At 35.4% G+C, this 23,367-nt stretch overlaps 4 protein-coding genes across 12 annotated transcripts in view; 1 reads left to right on the forward strand and 3 right to left on the reverse strand.

Annotated features, from left to right (window-relative positions):
- Positions 1-2,070: 2,070 nt before the first annotated feature.
- LOC111384652 (peroxisomal 2,4-dienoyl-CoA reductase-like) lies at positions 2,071-6,973 on the reverse strand. 7 transcript variants are annotated; one of them, XM_023008969.1, is made up of 6 exons: positions 6,756-6,973; positions 6,194-6,343; positions 5,093-5,573; positions 4,799-5,021; positions 4,304-4,454; positions 2,746-2,921 (listed from the first exon to the last, which is right to left on the reverse strand). In XM_023008969.1, exons 3-6 carry the CDS (start codon positions 5,231-5,233, stop codon positions 2,879-2,881), a joined length of 558 nt encoding a protein of 185 aa, XP_022864737.1. In that variant the 5' UTR covers positions 5,234-5,573; positions 6,194-6,343; positions 6,756-6,973; the 3' UTR covers positions 2,746-2,878. The 7 variants fall into 7 exon arrangements, with proteins under 7 accessions (XP_022864733.1, XP_022864732.1, XP_022864737.1 ...); XM_023008970.1 differs by having other exon boundaries at positions 5,093-6,337; XM_023008968.1 differs by having other exon boundaries at positions 5,093-6,343.
- Positions 6,974-10,502: 3,529 nt separating this feature from the next.
- Positions 10,503-12,640, forward strand: LOC111384648 (DELLA protein RGL1-like). The gene has a single exon (XM_023008959.1). The coding sequence runs from the start codon at positions 10,868-10,870 to the stop codon at positions 12,461-12,463; it is 1,596 nt and encodes a 531-aa protein (XP_022864727.1). The 5' UTR covers positions 10,503-10,867; the 3' UTR covers positions 12,464-12,640.
- Positions 12,641-12,790: 150 nt separating this feature from the next.
- On the reverse strand, positions 12,791-22,190 carry LOC111384647. Of its 3 annotated transcripts, XM_023008957.1 has the most exons (10): positions 22,090-22,185; positions 21,240-21,370; positions 17,176-20,158; positions 16,973-17,044; positions 16,206-16,358; positions 15,852-16,015; positions 15,525-15,672; positions 15,264-15,386; positions 14,810-14,897; positions 12,791-13,180 (listed from the first exon to the last, which is right to left on the reverse strand). In XM_023008957.1, exons 3-10 carry the CDS (start codon positions 20,050-20,052, stop codon positions 13,002-13,004), a joined length of 3,804 nt encoding a protein of 1,267 aa, XP_022864725.1. In that variant the 5' UTR covers positions 20,053-20,158; positions 21,240-21,370; positions 22,090-22,185; the 3' UTR covers positions 12,791-13,001. The 3 variants fall into 3 exon arrangements, with proteins under 3 accessions (XP_022864725.1, XP_022864724.1, XP_022864726.1); XM_023008956.1 differs by lacking the exon at positions 21,240-21,370 and having other exon boundaries at positions 22,090-22,189; XM_023008958.1 differs by lacking the exons at positions 16,973-17,044; positions 21,240-21,370 and having other exon boundaries at positions 22,090-22,190.
- LOC111384651 overlaps positions 20,236-23,367 on the reverse strand; it is a 7,850-nt gene continuing 4,718 nt past the window's right edge. The window contains exon 7 of the mRNA XM_023008963.1: positions 20,236-20,268. Within this exon, the coding sequence (XP_022864731.1) occupies positions 20,236-20,268 (33 nt within the window). The remainder of the gene's footprint in view (positions 20,269-23,367) is intronic.

Genomic DNA, 23,367 nt, shown 5'->3' on the forward strand with positions numbered 1-23,367 from the left:
AATGTTTTTTTTTTTTTTTAGAAATATGATTATGTGAGGATAGGTAGGAACCTATTTATACAATTTCTGTATTGGTTGGACTTTCATTTTCTCCATCAAACATGGTTTGAAGAATATCAAGTTGCGTAGATGTAGGTACCCAACATTGTCTTCCCATAATTAAATTACTTAACAATCTATAATTGAATTTTGTTACAATTAACATGTTGGAAACATGTAACATGCAAACTGTGGAAATATAGAAGAATGTAGTAAATTAAATAGAATTCATAAAAATTATCCGTGAAAGGAATTTCAGAATATTGGTGGGGGTGGGGTGTAAGAGCGGTACCAAGAGACTCTTAAGTCGGGAAGTCGAGTAGTAGATATGGAATTGTCAGATAACCAATACAAATCGCTGGAGACCCAGATAATCATAAAAAATAAAAGAGAACGAAAAAAATAAAATTTATAATGATAAAATTAATCTACATTAACCACGTCACAAAACAGTGCAGACTTTGGACTCGGTTAAATAACATTGATAGAATCTATTTCATTTTCTTCCCCTGCTTTGTGCAGAGAAATTTCAGATTTAAATTAATACATCAGGAAACTTTACTAAACAGGCTAAAAATTTAATCAACTCAGAATAATGATCTAAATAATATCCAAAACTAACTTATTTCCATACTTCACGATTTTTGCAAAGATCACTAATGCATGAGATACACAAGAGACATAAATGAATTAACAAACTAATAAGCATTTTACATTAAACCAAGAATATACCTCTCTATTCACACAAAAACCCAAAATTGTGAATCGAATAGATAAAATTATAATTATCAGATAAAATCGAAGATATACCTCTCTATTCACTCGAAATCAAAAATTTTGCACGTAGAATCTTGAATAAACAAAATCATAATCTGAGAAAAACGGCATGCCAGGATTTACCTCTTTATTCACGAGAATTTTGCACGAAGAGATTAATCACAGAAAAACGAGAGAAGAATTGAAGAAGAAGTGATAGAAGAAAATGATAATGATGATGATGATGAAGAAAGCTTCTGTCTGCAGAAAATGGGTTTGTGTGGAGAAATAAAGAACTAAAAGGGAAATGGCTTCACCGTCCTTTTGAGTAAGAAAAAATGTGTATGACTGATATTTACAGTGAAATCACTATTTAGTTATAATAGAAGTCTCAAACACTATTGCAACTACGGTGAATTTTATTCATCTTTCTATGAGTAGTTAGATGTGTGTGTGTGTGTGTGTGTGTGTGTAGAAAAGAGATAATTAGGGCCTGATTATTGAAAACAAAACTATAAAAATTTGTTTTTGAAATTGAAACTTTAGATGTAGGATTTGTAGTAATTTTTCCATAATAATAACTCGTACAATTTGAACCTTCATAAGAAAATTGAGATACACACGTCATATTCTAAGTAATTATATGTTTGCTTTTTTTATAATATCCTATTAGGACATTAGCTTATAGTCATTCCTTTCAGTAGGTCTATATTTTAGGGCATGGTATGTGCAGTCACCAAATGCACGTAAATCGACATATGATGTAGAAGGAAGACCCAAAAAAAAAAAAAAAAAAAATTAAAAATTGAATAACATAAAGCCACAAATTATTGATACATAATCGATTTAAATTTTAAAACAAAATTAAAGAAAACCTCAAAATTTCTTTAATATTTTAATCATTTCATAAACCCCAATCCAACAAGCCTCCGGCCTCCTTTTAACCTAATTCCAACTTTAATTGAAATTTCACACTTGGTAATTGAACTCCTAAAAATCATTAAAATTGACCCAAATTATCTAAAATGACATAGACTCTAATTATAGGGAAATGGAATAACACAATTAATTAAAGAAATAAAAACAAGGAAAAGTCTTGTATTATGGCTACATCAACATAGCTATTGACTTCTGATTGCAATCTTCATCTTCGGAAAAGTTTCATTTTTTCCCTTGTATTATGATTTATTTATTTTTGTTATTAATAAATCAAGTCACCTAGAGTGATTAAAAAAACAAAAAAATAAATAAAATAAATATAAATATATTTGGCGCGACCGCATAGGTGATCAATCAAAGAGGCAATGGACCCATCATTTAAATTAACAAAACTCGACTCATAAATAATGAAAAAAATACAAACAAGGGAGACGAAGTGAAATGAAGAAACCAGTGATTTTTCACAACCACGTATATAGACAACAAAATCATCGTATCAAAACATCAAAAGACCCTAAAACCTTATTCTGCACCAACGGTTCTTGTATATTCTATCTCTGAACTGCCAGTTTCTGTTTCTACTCCAATGAATGTTTTCACTCCCTTGTCACCAAGCTCAAAGACCTTCTTTGAAATTGTCTGCAATGAATTCCAATAATAAGTTTTATGTGCCTTTTCCAACCAATAATTTGATGACATTCTAAAGTTCGAGATAGGAAATTTTGTACCTCAGATGCTCGGCTAAACTTGCCGAATTCATATGTTTCTGCACCTTCCCACATAACAGTTTTTGCACTGTCGAGGGCATTTTTGATCAAATCGACTGATTCAGGTCCAATGTCAACGCCAGTCCAACCATCCGGGATGGCAGATGCTGCCACCACCTTGTTCTTTCCATAATAAGTAAATCTGTCAACCACAACGACTTGGCTTGGTAACAAGATCTTCACTCTTTTCGACTTAGCCTTGTCAAGGATTGATTTCGCAAGATTTACGTCTTCATCATCCACTGGGAATGATCCCACCGAAAGATCTTGTGCCTTGTAAAAAGCAAATATCATTTCTCCGTTCAGAATCAGTGTGTCACACTTATCCAACAGTGATTCCATCTGTAAATTTCTGTTGGAGACTCGTTTACCATCCACTACAGCAACCAGTGGCCTTTGTATAGGACCAATGTCCAGCTCCTAAAATAAACAAACCAGTAGTTTTATCGTGCTATTTAAGGAAAAAAATAAACACATTTGAAGTACAAACGAGCTAAAAAGTTATCATCTAGTGAGGAAAAATTAGTTAGTGCTAGAAATTAAGATGATTGGCCAAACAATATTACCCTTTTCTCACGTGAACCAGTAAAAGGGGGCAAAATTTTTGAGATCCCTTCAACTGCTTCATGTGCAATTCCAAGGGCATCATTCAGCCTCTTCTTGGCAAAGTCCATCTCTCTCTCTCTCTCTCTGTTGGTTTTGGAAATCTTTCAAGTATTGTCTGTGCAACTCTGTTAATTAACTTCCGTCTATATATATCCGTGGATGAACATTGAATGATATTTGCCGGTTTGGAATTATATACTAATCGGATATATATTTATCTTCCCCATTACTATAAATAGACATCAAAGTTGGCGGGCGGATGGCATCACATTATCACACATGGATTATATTCTCACCCAAAACAATATTTTTTTATGCCATGGAGGTGACAGCCAACGCCGGCTTGGCGGCTGTCGGAATCTCTGGAAGGGTCTCTTGCAGAAGAAGCGGTGGCTTTTGAAGTCTGGGAATGTCGAGGAAGGATAAAGATGAAGTTGTTGATATCAGTTTGGTATCGCAGCAGAATTATGCTACTTGAATACAGAGAGTTATATAATGATATATATAGAAGTGTCAAAAAGAGAGTGCGCAAGTTTTTTCTTTTATTTGGTAGAAGAAATTTTGATCTAATCATATCTCATCATATTACGTGTATATAAACCATTGTATAAATCATTATGTACATGTTAGCACAACCGATCTCAGCATCCCACATCAAAAGCAGAAAAGTAAAGCCTAACTTTGTACCTTCTTGTTTAACTGAACCGCAAGATGGAAGTGAGCTGGGCCCAGGAAAGTCCACGGGCCACATTACAGAAATTACAGGCCCAGTAATGGGTACCCTGCAAGCTATGGTGGATCTTGCCTTTGGGTTAGTGGGCAGAGACGAGTGCGGAGCCTTAGACCTTGCTGGATCACTTTAAACAGAATTTTTCTAAAATTTGAAACCAGTACTCTTTTGATGTCAAGGTCTTGATTATAGTCTATTGAATATAACTAATCGCTAATCGCAGTATGATTTTTGGTAAGCTAAGCACATTTCTTAATTCTAATCAGCAATCTGTAATTTAATTTACACCATCTTGTCGCAGAAATTACTCAAACACGACAAATGTAGTAAATAGATAGATGTAATTATTTACCTCTGAAAAAAGTTAACAAGGTCTATCGTACATGTTAATGCAACTTATTGTAACTCCACTCCATACAGATGGGGATTAAATCCACAATAAAAGTGATACATTTAGCTGGCTTACATCTTGCTGGTGGGAATTCCGATAGGTGTAGCTCGTGATCTTTTCTCCACTGTCCGAGAAAGATCTTTAACTGCATCTTTGGCCAGATGGCGAGGATGGCTCAGCCAAAGTCCTCCATCAACTATAATGGTTGTTCCATTTATGTACTTCCCTTCATACGATAGAAGTAGTCAGGACTTAAAAGATTAGCAAATCATTGAGAAAATTAAATTATGAGGCCCAGGCAAGGAATTTGCAACACCCATTGAAGGAAGAAAAAAGGGGAGCAAAGCATGTTCATGCATAGACGTGAAGGAAAAATGACAGCGTGACAATTAAAAAAGGACACGAATAGAAGGCAAAACTACCAATCGAGAAAAATGACAGAACAATCCACATCGCGCCAATTCAAATTTCATTTAATAAACGCCAAGTTATCTCAGCAAACGACTCTTGTTTAAGGATAAATCTCAACTTGACATAGGTATAGATAATGTATTAGGCAAGATTACCAACCGGCATCTGAGGCAAGGTGAAGAGCAGTCATGGCAATATCCCACTTCTCGCCAAGTTTATATAGAGGCATATAGTCTCTGGCTTTGCTATTTATCTCTCGAGGCATGAGCTTTCTCATCCCAATAGTCTCTCCTATAGGACCTGGTGCAATCCCAATAACTCTGATTTCATAGTCAGTGCCCCACTCGAGAGCTAAATTTCTGGTGAGGGCATCAAAAGTTGCCTGAAAGACTTACCAGTTGATCAGAAAATCTTAAACAAGTCAAACTCTTGGCAAGAACGAAATTCACAAACCTTGGCTGCAGATACATGGATTTGATACCAAGACGCCGTGTAATGTAAAGTGGCATTGATGTTCAATATAAATCCTCCACTAAAAGAGTTCCTTCCTGGTCCATCTTTCTTAAGTACTCGTGTTCTCAATGACATTGTCATAGAACTTGGGATAGCCACACCTCAAAAAGCTAGCCGTTGAAGTTGGAGAGCCCAAACCTATATAAACCACACAAAGGAAGCCCATACTTCTGATGTCTGATTCAAACCCCCATAAATTCCAATGAAAGCACAACAAACCACCACGCTTCCGACCTTGGCACCACGTGGGGGCAAGCACCCATATACCGACCAGGGTCTCGAGACTTGATGCTTGCTCTGATACAAATGTCATAGAACTTGGGAGAGTTATACTTCAAAAGCTAGCTATTGAAGTTAGAGAGCCCAAGCCTATATCAACCACATAAAGGAAGCCAGTACTTCTGATGTGAAATTCAAACCCCTATAAGTTCCACCAAAACCATAACAAACACATTGTAAATGTACCAACAAAATCGATATTCATCACTACATAATGTCATTACATCATCAAATATTTAGATTAGAGCTTTTAAGAATTCTCAAGATAATGATATAATCTAATAAAGATCAACTATAGAAGAAACTGATCTCCTAAGCACTGATAAGTTAAGCATCAAGTGACATGACATACTACAATAGGCGGTGGGAGACAATTGTTGGTTACAAAACTGATTACACCACTTATTGCATTGTGCCATGTCATTGGATGCTTAGCACTGGTGTTTTGGAAATCAGTCCTATAACTATAGATATCCTACTATAAATATAATATGTTCTTAAATATCCTTCCAGAAGATCAAGAATCCCGTCTCTAAAAGTATTTCAAAGGTAACAGATGTCATTCATAGATTTCTTTAATCATCACTTAAGATTATTGGCACTCTTCACAAAGTAGTATTAAATGAAAGGGATAGATGAGGCATTACTGATTTAAGGAACGAATTGCGATTGTAAGTTGAAGGTGTCTAATAAATTCATGAATGAAAGGTTCATAGCATCAAAAGCAGGAAAAAGGAGGGGCAGCAGTTTCCAAAGTCGAACCTGTTTTGAATCCATTAGGGGACAGATCCTCAGCCAACACAAGAAAATTCCCGGCAGCAGCATTGACAAGAATGTCAAGCTTCCTAAAATGCTTGACAGTTGTTTCCACTACTCTTTGTGTATCCTCCCGTCTTCGAACATCTCCTTCAACTTCAAGTCCAATTGTAACAGTCGAAAACATAATAGTGGGATAGCAGATTAACTCTAACCAATTATACAAGTATCAATGACAATTCCCAAACATTCCCTATAAGAATCCCACTCCATCCAACACTCGCAAAACATTTCCATTGGACCATTATTAATTATCAATTATTCTTTTTCAAACTCATAATATGGACAAAAGCAACGCCATTAAGTGGTCCCTTTTGAGCAAAAAAGACACAGAGATTCAATTTTGACCAATTTTCAACAAGAAAACTAAGAAGCTATGGTAACCTGTAATTCGCAAAATACAGCAGACACAAAAAAGGCCTAACAGTTTCTCAAACAAATTCATTGAAGTTCCACTCTTTCACGACGTTATTTAGAACTTAATACGTAAAAAAAATAAAGAATTTACCGGCATGCTGACGGATTGAAGTGCGGAGACAGTGGAGTCAAGAACGCTCTTCCGGCGGCCCATAATAGCAACGGTTGCTCCATGTTCCGATACCTGACCCACCTCCAGTCAATAATGCTACTTTGCCTTTCAATATATATTTGCCTTGAAGGGAGACTCCATTTCCATTGATCCGATTGAAGGAAGCCTTGGAATTGTGTCGTACTATGCAAGACCAATAAAAGGTGGAAAGTTTGATATAGCCCTTTTTAAGCCCCCATTTCTTCTGTGGAGAGAATGAATTTTTGAAATGTGTATTGATGAAAAATATAAAATTATAAATAAAAGAAAATTTTAGATTTGTATGTAATATTATTTTATTGAAAAATGTGTGATTGAAATTATATTAAAATACTATTGAAAAATGTATTTTTTCAAAATAATGGAACTCAAACAAGGGCATAGTCGTTACGTTCCACGGAAGGATAGAAATTCAAAATTGATGACTTGATGTGATGGATAACAGTTATATTTTTTTATTTTAATAGAAAAATAATGAGAAACAAATAGGACTATTTATAAAGTTGCGAGTGTATTTTAAAAATAGAGCCAAGCTACAATTACAGAAAATTCTTCTTCAAAATGGGTACAGAATACACATATGCTAGGTGGGAGGGTTATTTTTTACAATATTTTAATTCACGTAAGATTGTTTGTAACATTTTCGTTGAGAATTGTTCTATACAATAGGCTTTCCTCTTAAAAATAATGCTATATACCAGTACATATATTTAGCACTTGTCTAATAGACAATAAATTCACTATCATCCAAAGTGAGTAAGTCTCAGTGTGCAATGTGTAATAAACTTTAGCATAAATTAAAATTTTGATTTTAAATTCGAGTTAAAATGGCCATTGAACTATATTATAGGTTATTGTTTGCGCCCCAAAATTTAAAAAATTACTCTTTACTCATTGAACTTTGCTATAAAATACTAATTGATCATCGAAATTTGAAATGATGCTAGCCGCTCACCTAAATTTGAACAAAATTACTCTTTGCTCACTGAACTTTATTATATGTAACAATGATGAAATGATATGTGTGATTGATAGATATCTTTGTTCAAATTTAAATGAGTAACGAGTAACTTTTTAAATTTCAACAGGCAAATATAACGTATAGCAAAGTATAATGAGCAAAGGGTAACTTTTTAAATTTTAGTGAACGAGTAGTTACTTATAGTAGAGTTCAATGACCACTGATTACATTAACTCTTTAATTTCTTCCAAATATGGGCGAAGTGGTGAACTTGAATCAATTCAATACAATTTTAGAAAGCCCAAAGTTTCAGTACGCTGGGCCTTATTCAACTCTCAACAATCGGCCCACCACTAGATTGAGCCAGGACAACTTGGGCCTGCCCTTTTGCAAAAGTTCAAAAGAATAGATTTTTTGAAGATGTAACCCATTTTATATATTTCCTATAATTAAAGAATTCTAATTATAACCTTTTGATGATATATCATATATATTTATTCTCACTTAAAATAATCCTATATAGAAAATTAATCATTTTGTTTATCAAGAACATGTTGGTCAATATGAAAAAATTGAACTCTCTTTAAAAATGTGATCAGTCAATGAAAGTGTTGATGAAACGTGAAAGTATATTGTGACATTTGTTATGTTACATGTGACATCTCCCTATGACCCTATTAGCGTTCACGTTGAATTCGATTCATATAAAACTTCAATATTATGATCTAATATGTCCTTTGTGATCTCGAATTTATCGTTGCGAAAGAATGAAATGTGACAATTGATCTACTATCCTTGGGAATTGTGGTCACTCTTACGTGGAATGTGACTAACCTCCGTCGTTATGACACTGAATGGTTGTTTAATGAGCAATAATTGTGACTCTTGTCCTTTTTCTATTGTAGAATTTTGGCGACGAAGAAAATCTCACTCCAAGTAGCAAAATAAAATGAAAAGAAACTTGAAATTTATCATAATTTTAGGAACATATCAATTAAAATTTATGACTTTTTTCCTTTGACTAAATTTTGGGGAATCTAATCAGTATGACTTTTAGGTATTGACAAACGCTGTCTAGGTATGCATACAGCTAGCATATTTGAATTAGGATGAACCATTGAGGTTCTCAATTTAATTAGCTGAACTAATTACCAACTGCTTCACATTTTCTTTTCTTTGAATCTAGGAATGATTGATTAGGTCAACTGTTCTTCCCCACGTGGACTGAAAATGTTAGGGGTTAATCTCAAATTTAGTGGAGGACGAGGGTTTCGTTTAGATATCCTAGTAGATGTAGTTACGAATAAAATGAAATGGCGAAGAAGAAATCATATAGTCAATCTTGAAGAAGGTGAATAAAACTTTGCTAGTGTTTACTGTTACATCAACTGCTAGAGAGTGAGAGAGGAAGTTCATCTTAAATTTCTTGCTGAAATTCTGACCAACGCCAAAAAAATTAAATTAAAAATACATACATGTACATAAGCACCTTTATATCAACTTATGGGAATTTAAGCAAAATAATGTCTAATTTGATACAATATAAACGAAATTTTGCTAGATCTTTATTCTGAGTAATATTGAGAATATAGTCATGTCAAACTATGATGACTAGTCGTTACATTGGTCACTGACCTATTTGAAGATATTTGATTGATTAAAGAGTTTGGTTATAACGAAGTCATCATAATGCATAGCCGCATAGGTCCGCGCCTTAGGCTTCGTGACTTTTCTTTGATTGGCTGAGGGGATTGGGGCCGCTGTCCAAGAAGAACACTTTTTGCAACTGTGTCATGATGATATTTTCATATGATGTATTACATGGTCCGACTTACATGGGTGAGGCCTTCGGCCGTCCTCTCGTACTATCCTATTTGGTTTGGATAAAAAGTCCTCTATAAGTAATTCAAGTTGGCTTCACAACTGATTCGACGTGAATTTTCAGATTGGACACCGACAGATACTATGATAATTATTTATTGAAAAAAATGAAATTCCGGTAAACATCGAATATACTGTTTCCTCGATCCTAGGCCAACTAGAGTTGTCTCATTGATTGTTGGCCGACCTCATAGAAAATGACTTTGTGACAAACACATAAAACCATTTTATGCTATTAATTTTAAGGCATTGGGATTATGTTAAATTCCTCATAGACCAATTGCCTTATTTAATGTGCCGGCTTCCTATTCATTTCCAGTAAATTGACAATTCCTAACTTATCGACTTTACGGTGCCAACAAATTCTTGTCGGCTGCATTCACCTCTTCTTCATTCCACCCACCGCCCATTTATTTTCCTTTAATTTCCCATTAATAGTTAATGGCCAACAAAACTACTCACTCACTAGATCCATTTGGCAAGACTTTTGAAAAGTTGAAAGTTACACTTTTGAGAATAAAAAGGTCCTGTTTGAGCCCAATTATTTCTTCATTGAAATGAAAAATATGAACGTTATACATCACATCAAACCACTATATTTGACTTTTTATCTCTTGTGTGGAGCCCGTAACGACTATATTTTTTCTTTTCATTTTTACAATAATGTGGCTTAAACGAGGGCAAAGTTGTTTTCGAACATGTTTAGATTATTTTTTTTGAAAATACTTTGGTTAGAAAATATTTTAGAAGAAGATGGTTTAAGATAACTTATTCAGGAAGCTGTCTATATGAAGCAAAAGTGAAAACCTAGTCAAACAGGCATGTGTACTCAGCAATCAATCAAAAACTTGGAAAAAAAAATGAAAAGAAAAGAAAAGACAGTTACTTATTATCTCTTAGCATATTACGCTATGATCTTATGATACAAGTATATAATGAAGTACTTTTGGCTTATTTTAAAGGGTTTTTTCTCTTTCTTTCTGGCTTTCTTGTGAGGGTGAAAGGCGTTGTAACTAAAGATGCCAAGTTCTTGAAAAGCAAGCAAGATTCTTCATGGAAATTGACTATATAATATGCCACGATGATGTGCTCCTCACCTCACACACAGAATATTCTTGCTAAAGATGGTTAAAAATAGAGATGCACATTGTTTACACAATTAAGTTTTAAAGGCCTCAATCCCTGTACTCCCCTCCCATCAAAATCATCAATGGAAGCCATGAATGGTTCGCTTCCTTTTCCCATGTATGAGAATCTCAACCAAGATTCTGCCATTCGACAATTTTGCGCGGCCCGTGTGCAGCAAGAACAAGGAGGAGAATGGGGAGAAATTTTACTAGAGATGGATCTTTGCCCACATTTTGATTGCACTCCTCCACTGGCCACCTCTGAGGTGGAGGAAATCGTCGACAGCTTCTTTAACGTGGAATGCTATGAAAAAGACAACGCAAACAAGTCATCAGACGACGAAAATGGACTATTAAATCAGTATCCAGAAGAGGGGCTCCAAGATTTTTCAGAGATTGATGGTTTCTACTATGATGGAGACGTTCCAATGATGATGACTAAAGAGGGTGAATTGGAAGAGTGTGGCTCGTGCAATGATCTTGGCTTTTGTACAGTCATGGAGCCGAGTATAAAGGACGTAGTTGATCAAGGCCTTCATTTGGTGCAATTGTTGTTAGCTTGTGCTGAGGCTGTGGGTTGCAGGGACACACAACTTGCTGATACAATTTTAAGCCAGATCTGGTCTTGTGTGAGCCCTTGGGGAGATTCTTTGCAGAGAGTTTCATATTGTTTTGCAATGGGATTAAAGAATAGATTATGCCTTCTTCAAAATGTGAATTCTGACGGTTCATTCTCTAATGGTGCCAGTGATGTCTCTTTGATAACAAGGGAGGAAAAGAATGAAGCCTTAGATCTGTTACACCAGACAACTCCGTATATTGCTTTTGGTTTCATGGCTGCAAATGATGCTATATCTCAAGCAGCAACGAGGAAAGACTCTCTGCACATAATTGATCTTGGAATGGAACACAATCTTCAGTGGCCTTCTTTAGTAAGAACTTTGGGATCACGAGCCGAAGGCCCCCCAAAACTAGTTCGGATCACGGGCATAATTGGAGTCCAAGATCCACTGGAGCTTGAGGCTAGCCTGAAGGGCCTCGTTGAAGATGCCAGTTCTTTGGGCATTCATTTGGAATTCAAACTGGTAGCAGAGCCAGTATCGACTTCAGTATTGACAGATGAAAAGCTCGAGTTAAGAGAAGGAGAAGCATTGTTTGTAAATAGTTTCCTGCATTTGCACAAGCATGTGAAGGAAAGCAGAGGATCCTTAAAGACCATTCTTCAAACAATTAAGAAACTAAATCCAGTTCTTCTAACCATGGTTGAACAAGATGCCAACCACAATGGTCCATTCTTTCTTGGGAGATTCCTTGAATCTCTTCATTATTATTCCGCCATTTTTGATTCCCTCGAAGCCAGTATCCCGCGAACTAGCCCAGAGAGGCTAAAGATCGAAAAATTTCATTTCGCAGAGCAAATTTGCAACGTCATAGCATTTGAGGGTTCTAACAGGATTGAGAGACACGAAAGGGCAGATCAATGGCGTAGGCAGCTAGCTCGTGCGGGTTTTCAAGTAGTAGGAATGAAGTGTATGAACCAAGCTAGGTTGATGATTTCTGTCTACGGCTGTGATGGTTACACTGTATCCAGTGAAAAGGGTTGCCTTCTACTTGGATGGAAAGGAAGGCCAATAATGTTGGCATCAGCATGGCTATTGCACAATGCTGCTTCCTCCTAGGTTTGCTTGGATAAGCTGTTTTTTTTCTAATCACAATTGATCATTCATTAAACAAGACAACATTTGATTATCATCTTGTAACAATAAAGTGAATCAGATTTCGAGACCCCATTTGGATACAAATTTATAAATGGTTTATTAAGTCAAATTTTAATTTTAACAACTCATTCATAACTACTAATTATTATCAATGTGTGGTATTAACTACTATTCCTCTTTATAAGCCATTTACAAATTTGTCAAATGGAGGCTTAATTGAGTAAGTACTGCAGCAATTGACCTTTGGTCTCTACTGCTAAAGAATGCTCAATTATGTTGTAACTCAGGGAGACGAATTGAATTCCATTACAAATCTTCAAACTGTCCACAGCAATGTAAAAGCACACAGCAGATTCAAAAAACTCGGCTTCTTATATCTCACAAGCCATTTCCAAGCATTTGTTCCTTCTGTTAACAATATATCACTCATTGTCCCCTGTGTATATGTCTAAATGTAAAAAATATACTGCCTTGAGTAGTGAAGAAAGCATCAAACTGCCTATGAAGTTGTCTTTCGAGTTTGGGCCGAGGCAGACATTACGCGCAAACGGTTAGTAATTTCTGTAAAAGTTGGTCTTGCTGCAGGATTAGGGGCCCAACACTGCTCCATCAACCTTCTCCATTCTGGATCACAGTGGCTTGGAATGGTTGGCCTTAATGTGTTGCTGACAATGCCGCCTGCAAGGAAGAAGCCGACTCAACCTTAGGAATGTATATTCAAATGTGCGAAATAACCCAAAAGTATATGGACCAGAAAAGTCCTGTAATCTATACAATTCATCAGATTAACTCCAAATTNATTCAAATGTGCGAAATAACCCAAAAGTATATGGACCAGAAAAGTCCTGTAATCTATACAATTCATCAGATTAACTCCAAATTCCATCAGACAGAATCGGTCTGATCCCTCTTTCTTTCCAAGTAACTTCTAATATAGGTTCTCCTCAAGAATCAAGATTAATGGGGTCGCAGCTCCTGCTGAGTTAAATACATTGAGCCCCCGTTTAATTTAGCTAAAAAATCTGATTAAAATCTATATGATCCCATCGTACACGATCAATAATAGAGAAAAATATAGGATTTTAGTTAAATGACGTGGAACATTTAGAGTGAAAAATGCAAAAAACGCTGAGTACTATTTACTAAAAATACACTGAAAGGAAAGCTATTCGGTCAGTAAAACTTTCCTTATATATTTCTAAAACCCGCTAAACCAAAAAGGATGGTATGCATGCGCGTCATAATTACTAATCTTTTTTTTTAGTATATGACTTCTGCCTAAATCAAGGAGTCAAGATGTAGAAGGCATTTGAGAAAAGTGAATACGGAAGGTGGATGCAGGTTAAGTACTGACTAACAAGGCTGCATTGAAAATATAAGAAACTGTTCGGTTAGACATTGATATTCATGTATCGAGATTAATAGTATCTGTAATTTACACCTCATGTTACATTAAATATACTCCTACGTCTATCTTGATACATTCAACCATGGAACTGTACACTAATCGTAAGTCCAGACACAATAATTTCGTAATTTGAACTAGTTTTAGTGGTTCTTATAATTTTAAGTGTTATCATTTAGATTCTATTTTACCTACCTACCCAAGTAAGTACTTAAACGTTTTAGTTTCAAGTGCGTTTTCAGGAAGAGAGTTCATGCAATAAAACATCCAATATTCAAAATTATAACATTTGTTCCCTTGCATATATTACCTGTATATTGCTAGAAAGGGAAAACATTTTAATCAAAAATGTCTAGCAAAAGTTAGTAGGAACCATTTTCTAAAAGCATGTTTGGGAAGCGTTTATAAATGGTTTAAATTATAAATAAATAGAATTGAGTGGTGGATAAGTAGGTCCCACAAAATATGTGGATAAAAAGTGATTTAACAGATTATAAACAGTTTATAAACATTAACCAAAGATGGGCTCATACCATGTCCGAAGCAGATTTGTGCAATACACATCTAAGTAAAGTAAAAAAGGACATCTACAGAATGAATGACTTGGTCCTTTTAGCGGAATATGCTGCTAATGGCTGATGAACTTAGGTCATAGATAGAGTCATGTAACATTAAGAACTTCAGAAAGCCAATGATATTATAAAATATTAAGCAAATGATTATTGTGCCCATTCCAAGTAAAAATTGTCCTATTTTGTAGGTTTTAAGGCACAACATGTATGCAGAAAATATAAAGCATCCATATATGTAAACCAGTTAATTTAACAGCTGACAAGGACACTATTCATCTTACAACTGAAAAGAAAATTCTGTACCAAGTCAAAAAAACTGAAAATGCGCACCTATGATAGCACCATAATGCATGTTGGCGTAGGGTTCATCCCCAGTGAGTATCTCCCACAAGACAATACCAAAGGAAAATACATCCACCTGTTGGACAATTACCCAAAACAGTGGTGTCATAAGATCACCTAGAAGGATTAGAAATTCATTGGCTTTGCAAGTAGGTCGAATAAGGGTAATGTGAACACTTATGTCTGTCTCCCTTTTATATTCGTTGCACCTTGCAAAATAGTTAATATCTATGTTTTACAGGTTAACATGCTCTCCAGTCTCACCAAATACTGTTTAAAAGCTTCTCATAATTTTTCGTAAGAAATTTTACTGAACAGAGAATAATTTGCATCCATAAGAAACATCTTAAAGAAATCCTGCAGGTGAAGGAAAATATTGTTTCATTAAGTTCTCTATTATTGTAGTTTCCCAAAGACACTTTTTCATATATTGGTGTCTTACCTTCTCAGAAACTTTAATGCTGCTACCATCCATCAACTCTGGAGCCATCCATGGAAGAGTCCCCCTAAGTCCAGCAGAAACCAAGGTGTTTCGCTTTATTTTAGACAGACCAAAATCACCTACCTAATAGATTGTAACACAAAATCAGAACTAAATGGATTAAAAGTTAGACATCATGCTTACTGTGGATTTTACTAATAAAAATCAAGTTCTATCACATATATTAATAAAAGTGGCAGAGCAGGAACCCATCAAGATAACCTTGCATATAGGTCGTGAAGGATCTTTCAAATTAACCAACAAATTATCACATTTCAGATCAAAGTGAACAATATTCTTTGAATGCAGATATTCCATCCCAAATGCAGCATCCATGGCAATTATAAGCCGCTTACGGCGATCAAGATGCCTGCAACATCATAATAAAAACAAATAAGAAAAGGGAGTGTGAAGGAGAAACAAATGGGCAACAAATCCAAAGTTGATTTATATTTGGTTTACAACAAAAAGAGAAGAACTCAATAGATACATGGTTATAACAAAATGGAACTAAAATTAAATTTGAAGAACCACACGTGGAAGTAGTACCTATCCTTCCGAACTAAAACATGCCTCAAAGAACCATCAACCATGTACTCTGTCACAGTTGCCAAGGTTCCCCCCGGTCCATCTTGTACAACACCATAAAATGCAACTACATTTGGGTGATGAAGCTTCGAAAGAATTTCAGCTTCCCTCCAGAAATCTATAGTCTGAATCAGCATTAGCACAAAAATAATCAATTACTCATATATGGAGGTCTAAGAGTGAGGCCATACAATTCTTTCAATGCGCATAACTTTAAGTGTTCAATTGCAGGTAACATATCCAATGACACCATACATGTAGTTCAAAGTTTATTTTAAGAAAAAAAAAACCAAGTATGTAAGAATGATGGATTACCAATCTCTCTTGCTCTGACTGTCGACCAGTAAAACAACTTTTCTTTATTCGCTTGATAGCAACATCAGAGCCTCTCCATTTTCCATGATAAACTGTCCCAAATGTGCCAGAACCAAGTTCCCTCAATTCCTCCAAATCTTCATTCTTTATGATCTGTAAATCAATCATGAATTGTCTGAATCTATTTCCTTGGTCATTAAGTTGACATTTTCAACCAAGTTCATGTTTCAAAATTCCTTTACAAGTCAATAGAACACTAGCAAATGGTTAGGTGACTGAATTTCAATTATAACAAAAATCTGAATAGCAAAAAGTGTGGAACAACCCACATATGACATTGGTGGCAGCAAATAGTTGTCACGAGTTTATGTATGCTACATTATTTACCAATTAATTTGGGCTGCTGATTTGACCGAGTGATAAATAATGCCAAGTCAGATTCCATAAATTAACATATAAATAACTGAATCTGGCAACCTTTTATAACTCTATTTTTTTGCTTAAATCAATTGAAATGGCGTGGCATAGGCTTGGGTTCTAGGAGTCAAACGTATCAACAGAAACGTTTCATTGTTTTTGCTAATGACTTTAACCAAAATCATTTGATCATAAGGATGATCAATGAAAACTCGGACACTACTGAATCCAGACCTTAAATGAGTAAATGCAACAAAGCAAAGCCATGTCGTGCCTTCCAACAAACAAATTCATTGAACAGAACAATCAAACATTAGAGGGGGGAAAAATGTTTTAAGGTGCAACCATACCTGCAACGCATTTATATCAAAATCTACCAATGATGGATCTAGAGGAGGTAAGCCAATACTTCCAATCCCATCCTAAAATCGTAGTCAAAATTAGAATACGTTTCATTGGAAAAGAGTTCATGTTATTATATGACACCTACTCTTAATTACTAAAGATATAACTCCAAGTCTCTTGCTCTTGATTATTAGAAGAACAAAAATACCTCATAGTCTGAGTCTCGAACTCTCGTGTTGTCCATCAAATCATCATACTGCATGTCTTCACTGGCTTTCACTCGGGAAGTACTATAATTGAAATCCGTGACTACTGAGGAAGCTCCTTCCCCACCAGGGATGATTTTATTATCATTTTCACCATAAGTATCCTGCAGTTCACTGCGACTTGGTCCATCTTTCATTAATCGTGCATATTCATAAGTTAAGGGAGGCTCTTCAACTTTTGGAAGTCTAGGTGAAAATCCAACATGGTCTTGATCCATAAGAGAAACATCCCTTCTTGAAAACCCATCCCCTGCCAATCTCTGGAAATAGGACCAGTGTTTAGGTTCGTGGTTCTCTATGTTTACACTTAAGCCTGCACCATCCTTCTGCAGTTGAGAAATATTCGATGAACCATCAGAGAGTATAGCTTTTGAGAATATTTCAGAAAGAAGATCGCGAGGGAATCGGTCGTTAATGTCAATAAGGACCTGCTCAGTTCGGGGAACCCCAGTGGACGGTCCCTCCTGAGCCCCCGTCCAAGCAGAAGGTTCAGGTTGCTCATGGGCATTATCAGCCAAGGACTCACAGCTGACCTTTTCAACCCAATGAACTTGAGGAAGATTATTTGTTGGATCTTCATAACATTTTGTTGAATCCACATGACTCTCAGCTGGCAGCTTCACTCCTGCTTTTGCTTCAGCTGCAAGAATCTGATTTTCATGCTTGGGATCTCTGACATCCATGTAGTCCACCTGTTTCAACCGTTGAGGTTTCCCAGGAAAATTATCACGGGTTGCAGAATCCACAGGAAAAGGCCTTTCGGTAGAAATTAACTGCTCAGTCAGGATATCTGGATTTCCATTTTCCTCTTTTTCATCAGACCCATTTATAAAATCTTGCTGGGCAACCTCAGAACGTGAATGATTGACGAGAAGCTGAGAAGAGTGTGAATCGTCTGACTTTGATATTCTGCTAAGCAACTCTCCCTGATCTCGGGGAATTCGCTCAGAATTAAAGACCCTTTGAGGAATAGGAGGCTCGAAGTAGCTCAAATCAGGATCAGGCTCAGACTTGATGGACTCAGGAACCAAAGCCTCGCTACAAGTATCATAGTCATTGCCACTAGATATAGGCACATGGGAGGGATTAACAGCATCAAGAGGCTTAGAGACCTTCAGAGGTTCCTGGGGCATGTCAGTTTTCAAAGTCTTTGTAGAAAATTCTCTGTCCAGTTTGGGGACCACAACTGACAATTCTTCCACGGGAAAACCAATGTTATTGTTACCATTGTATGCCTGAGACGGAACAAGGTGCTCAGTGACCATTTTATTACTTTCATTCCCACTTTCTGGTAGTATTGAGCTATTAACTTTATGTTTCACCTCCTTTTCCTGTTCTTTTGTACCCTGCAAAGTGAAACCATTCAATTTCTGCCCTTCAATATCTTTCTTTTGACCAATAAGCCCATAAGAAGACTGTGGTACAGAACTTTCAGAAGGTGAGAAATATGGAGGATGTAAATCGTAGCCATATTGGAGAGGTTGTTGCTTGTGATCATCCTGGTGTGCTGTCTGACCATGATCAAAATGCAAATCAATTTCATAATTTTTTGACGAACCTTGTAGAATAGATTGAGAGGATATGTTAGCAGATGACGGGACAGTAAGGCCAGCCAAATTTGAGGTACTAACCCCAGTTTCATTTGCAGCTTTATTTGGGGCAATCTCAACATTCTGTGCATCTAACTCATTCAAATTGTTTCCATAAGAGTTTGTTAGACCATGTAGTACAGAGCCTTTTCTCGATCCCATGTCCATGCCATTGACTGCAACTACATATTTTATCTCAGAATCAACATCGGAATTAGCCAGGGTGAAATGAGCATCATCCAAATCACTAGCAGAAAACAGGAATATCCGAAGTTTTTTTGAACCTTCTCCGTCTTCTAGTACATTGCACTCCTCCATCATATTCAGTAGATCCTCATCACTCGACACCGAAACTAAAGCATCGAGCTCCTCCCCAGGAAGCTGATATTTTATCGTATGCGTCCAGTTATAAATTTTGGTTGTTTTCTGAAGCAGTTCTAGCCAGGTAATGTCCTTTCTTATGCGGATCATGCGTGTTTCACCTCCAACATACCTGAGCTTTCCATCACTTGGCCGGGGTAGTATTTTACCACCAAAGCTGCATAGAATCTTAAGCTTTGTTGATGAGGTATCCGAAGCTCCAGATGAGGTATACATAAGACTCCAATTAGATGAATTCCGTGGTACGGACTGCATAGACTGTACAGAATAACAGTCATGCGATTTGTTCTTCCTTTCGAACTCTTTGGAACCTTCTTCTGCTATAGAAATCTTAGAGATATCTGAACCACTCTCAGAGCCAGTATGACTTATACCCAAAAGGCCTCTGAGTTCTAAATAACGAGGTGCATGACTCAGATCACCAGAAATATTGGGAACATTAGGTTTCCTGGGATTGACCCTGTCAAGCATGAATTCAAGAGAAAATTCCTCACCCGTCTGAATAGAGTAGTTATGTACAGGCTTAGCTTCGGAAAAATTAACCTCGGAAGATCTGAAGCTGGCATTTGCATGACCTAAAGGATCCACCTGGAACACTCGAGATTCAGGAGCATGTTCATTGTTTCCGTGATCTGGTGGATTATATAGCACAAAATTATGACTTCTTGATTGTTCCATTTTGATAATACTGAATTTCTTTTCCCTCCAATTCAACTTCAATGGAAACAACTGGTGACACCACAATGCTATTAATAACTTGAGAATGCCATAGAGATGAAGCACAATCCTTAGTGCAGCAGAAGGAAAACTTCGCTTGAAAATAAGTTTATTGACATTTACACAATACATATATGTAAAATTTGAGAAGCATTGCCAGTACACACCAAAAATCACAGTCTCAGCTCGTGATACAGGAAACACTAGCAATAGAATTCAGGACCAGGAGCAAAATGCACTGCAAAAAAGAAAATAAATCAAATATTTTAGACAAAGAGCTTTCAAAATATAACAAAGATGAAATTTTTTATTTTTTCAGGAGGTAGTGGAGGGAAGGAGGATGTCCTCCTACAGATATGAATGCATTCATATGAATATTCAAATACTACAGTTTAGCTTTTTTACCATTAGATAACTATAAATCAGAAGAACTTCTGAAAGGATGAGGGAAAAATATAGAGGAGATTATACCCATTTTCTGATCCCCGAGGCAAGGTGATTGCACCTTCAGGAAGTTCCCATAAAAAATTGATATAATACTGGTTCTCCTAAAAATGCTCCAGTTATTTTTCCCCCAGAAATCTAACCCCTCAATTAAAAAAATAAAAAAATAAAAAAATAAAAAAAAATACTGAATTGCCATTTATTGAAGACCAGCAATGAAATTTTACCTCTTGCAAAAGTTAGCAAAAACCTAAATGATCAAGTGTATGTTCCTATAATGTACTGCAACATCAAAGTATCCCTGAAGTTAAATCTAACAAAGATAACTCTCAAATTAAGATGACACCTCAACTTTCCAAAATTTGAAAATTCTACCCATCGAATCAGAAAATCAAATCAGCCTGCCTAGTGGAAATATCAGTTCAAATAAATTTAGAAAGCCGCTATTTTCATCCACCATTCCAATATATGTATCTCACTCTAAATCTAACCCTATAAAAGTTCTAAAATTTTAAAAAAGTACTATATTCATCAACATTGCATTCCAACATTATCTTTATTAAATTCATTCATTTAAACACCATATATCAACGCCACTTTATATATCTATTGCACTTCAGATCAATCCCTATTACAATTTTAAAATTTAAGAAAATATTATATTAATCAGCATTAAATTTCAAAGTTTAACCAAAACAAATTGAATAATGCTACTTGTATAGAAGGAGTTACATAATAATTTATGTATGTAGCACAACCGGGAAAAAAAGTATTTATAAAGAAACAAAAGAATATATTTAACGTTATCAAACCTCTTCAAACAACCAAGAATAATTAATATATTATACTATTTTGCAACAGATTACATTACTTACCACTAGAAACAATTAAGACTAATGCTAAGGTTTTTTCTCCCAAGTGCTAGCATCAGATAGAATAGGATAAATCCTACAATTACATAAAATTTCAAACGCCTTGTTTGCATCTCTCCTCTTCCCACTATAGTCTGTCAACAAATATGTTGGACAAAGATTATCACTATCAAAAAATTAAAAAGGAAAAAAAAAAAGAAGAGGAAATGATATTTTAGAATTAAAATACAACATTATGATTGCGGTAATAATTGCATTTGAATTACATCCCAAGTAAACGTGCTCAATGGATCAAAAGAATATAAAATGCCCAAAAACATTTAATTTGGATAAATATTAGTGGATGAATTAGAGTGAAAGATTTTATTTGGTTTTTGTCAATTCAAGTAAATTTACACACACACACACAACAAGAGTATACTCCAGTAAAAACCCTGCCATACATATGCCTATAGTTGCAGAAATCCGACAAAAGAAAGGAACTTTGATTAATCAGACTCTGGGTTGACATTTTAATTTGAAGTCGTGAATCCTTCAAATAAAAAGAGCTAATTTTAAACCAATTCGTTCGGACTCACCCATGCTTCGCCAACCAAAACTAAGTTCTCACCCTAATCCCAAATATTAATAATCGTCCAATTCTTGGTTCAACATAAAGTACTAAACATGTCAGATTTCATTATTTTAACAGGACGAAAATGAGCAGTGAAAAGTTTGCACCGCTTCAATAACCCTAATTTGCAAAACAAAAATCAAACATAGGGGTACTAAAAGATTTACTCACCATTGATTTAAATATACACATATAATCAATAGATCAAAATCAGATGAACTGAAAATTAGTAAATTTTACCTTAGAAAAGCAATGCTTGCGTGAAGTCTATCTGTTGATTGAGTCCGCCATTGACGGAAATCTTCATCCTGGCTAAATATTTGACACTAGTACTAAAATGTAAAAGTGTTAATTTCACAAATGGTCACTGAATTTTAAGGTAAATTTCAAATAGGTCACAAAGTATTTTTGCTACCCATTATTCACTAATTTAAATAAAATTACCCAAATAGTCACTCAATCCATGAAGATTTTTCCTTTTCCTACGTCCATGGTATTACCTCTTTCAACAAACATTGATCTTATTCAATACTTTCCTGTTTTTAAGCTTCTCAATCACTCCTAGATTTCTCGTAGGCCTACTCCGTTAGTGTCGATCTTTTGGTATAAAAAAAGATCTTGTTATATTCATATCCTGAAATTACATATTTTCAAATTAAAACATAATTTATAAAAAGAAAAATTCACATGTGTTTCCATTTAACCAATTTCTTCTTCTAACCACTCATATATAAAAATATCACAATGAACACAATAAAAAAAAAAAGGGCCAACCAGAAGGAATTGATCACTTTGATCGTGAGCGAACGTGAATGTTTAATTTCAATTACGCCTAATATGGCATTACTCTAGCTTGCAGAGCTATCGATTATGTAACAATGCATTTAAGGGTTAAATTGATCGTGAAATTACTTTAGTAATTAATTTGAAATTTTTCTTGAACTTCAATGACCATTAATGAGATTTACTCATATGTAAATGTAAATTCTAAGAATGTTTATCCATTCGAAATTAATTTAATAATGTATAGCGTTTCGGTATTTTGTCTTCTTCTGAACACATTCCACACTTTACAGACACTGGACGACAGTGACGACTCGCACGTGTCGACGGAATTTTGCACAATTCTCATTTGAGTTTTTTAGTATTAAAATTAAGCCTTGCTATGTATACATGGGTGTGTCACAGCCCCCTCACCAGAGAGGGGCGCGCTTTTTTTATTGGGTGTGGGCTCCTCGTGTAAAGGGAGTGTACACGGACGTATCAACCTTCCGTGTACAAATGGCAAATTTCATTAAAATTTCGATAAATTTATTTTTACAATCATTTTGTACAACTTTATTGACAATATTGTAGTTGTCAAAAAAGTGTAAGGACAATATGCTATGTGACATATTGTCAAGATTATTGTACACGAGAATGATTCTTAATATTTTAACTTAATTTTTTATAGTTTTAAGAAACTGTGCAGTTGCTTCAATATGGATATACAACAAATGGGATAATACACAAATAGTA

Source organism: Olea europaea, unplaced genomic scaffold (assembly GCF_002742605.1).
Source record: "Olea europaea var. sylvestris unplaced genomic scaffold, O_europaea_v1 scaffold2964, whole genome shotgun sequence".
Taxonomy (NCBI): Eukaryota; Viridiplantae; Streptophyta; class Magnoliopsida; order Lamiales; family Oleaceae; genus Olea; species Olea europaea.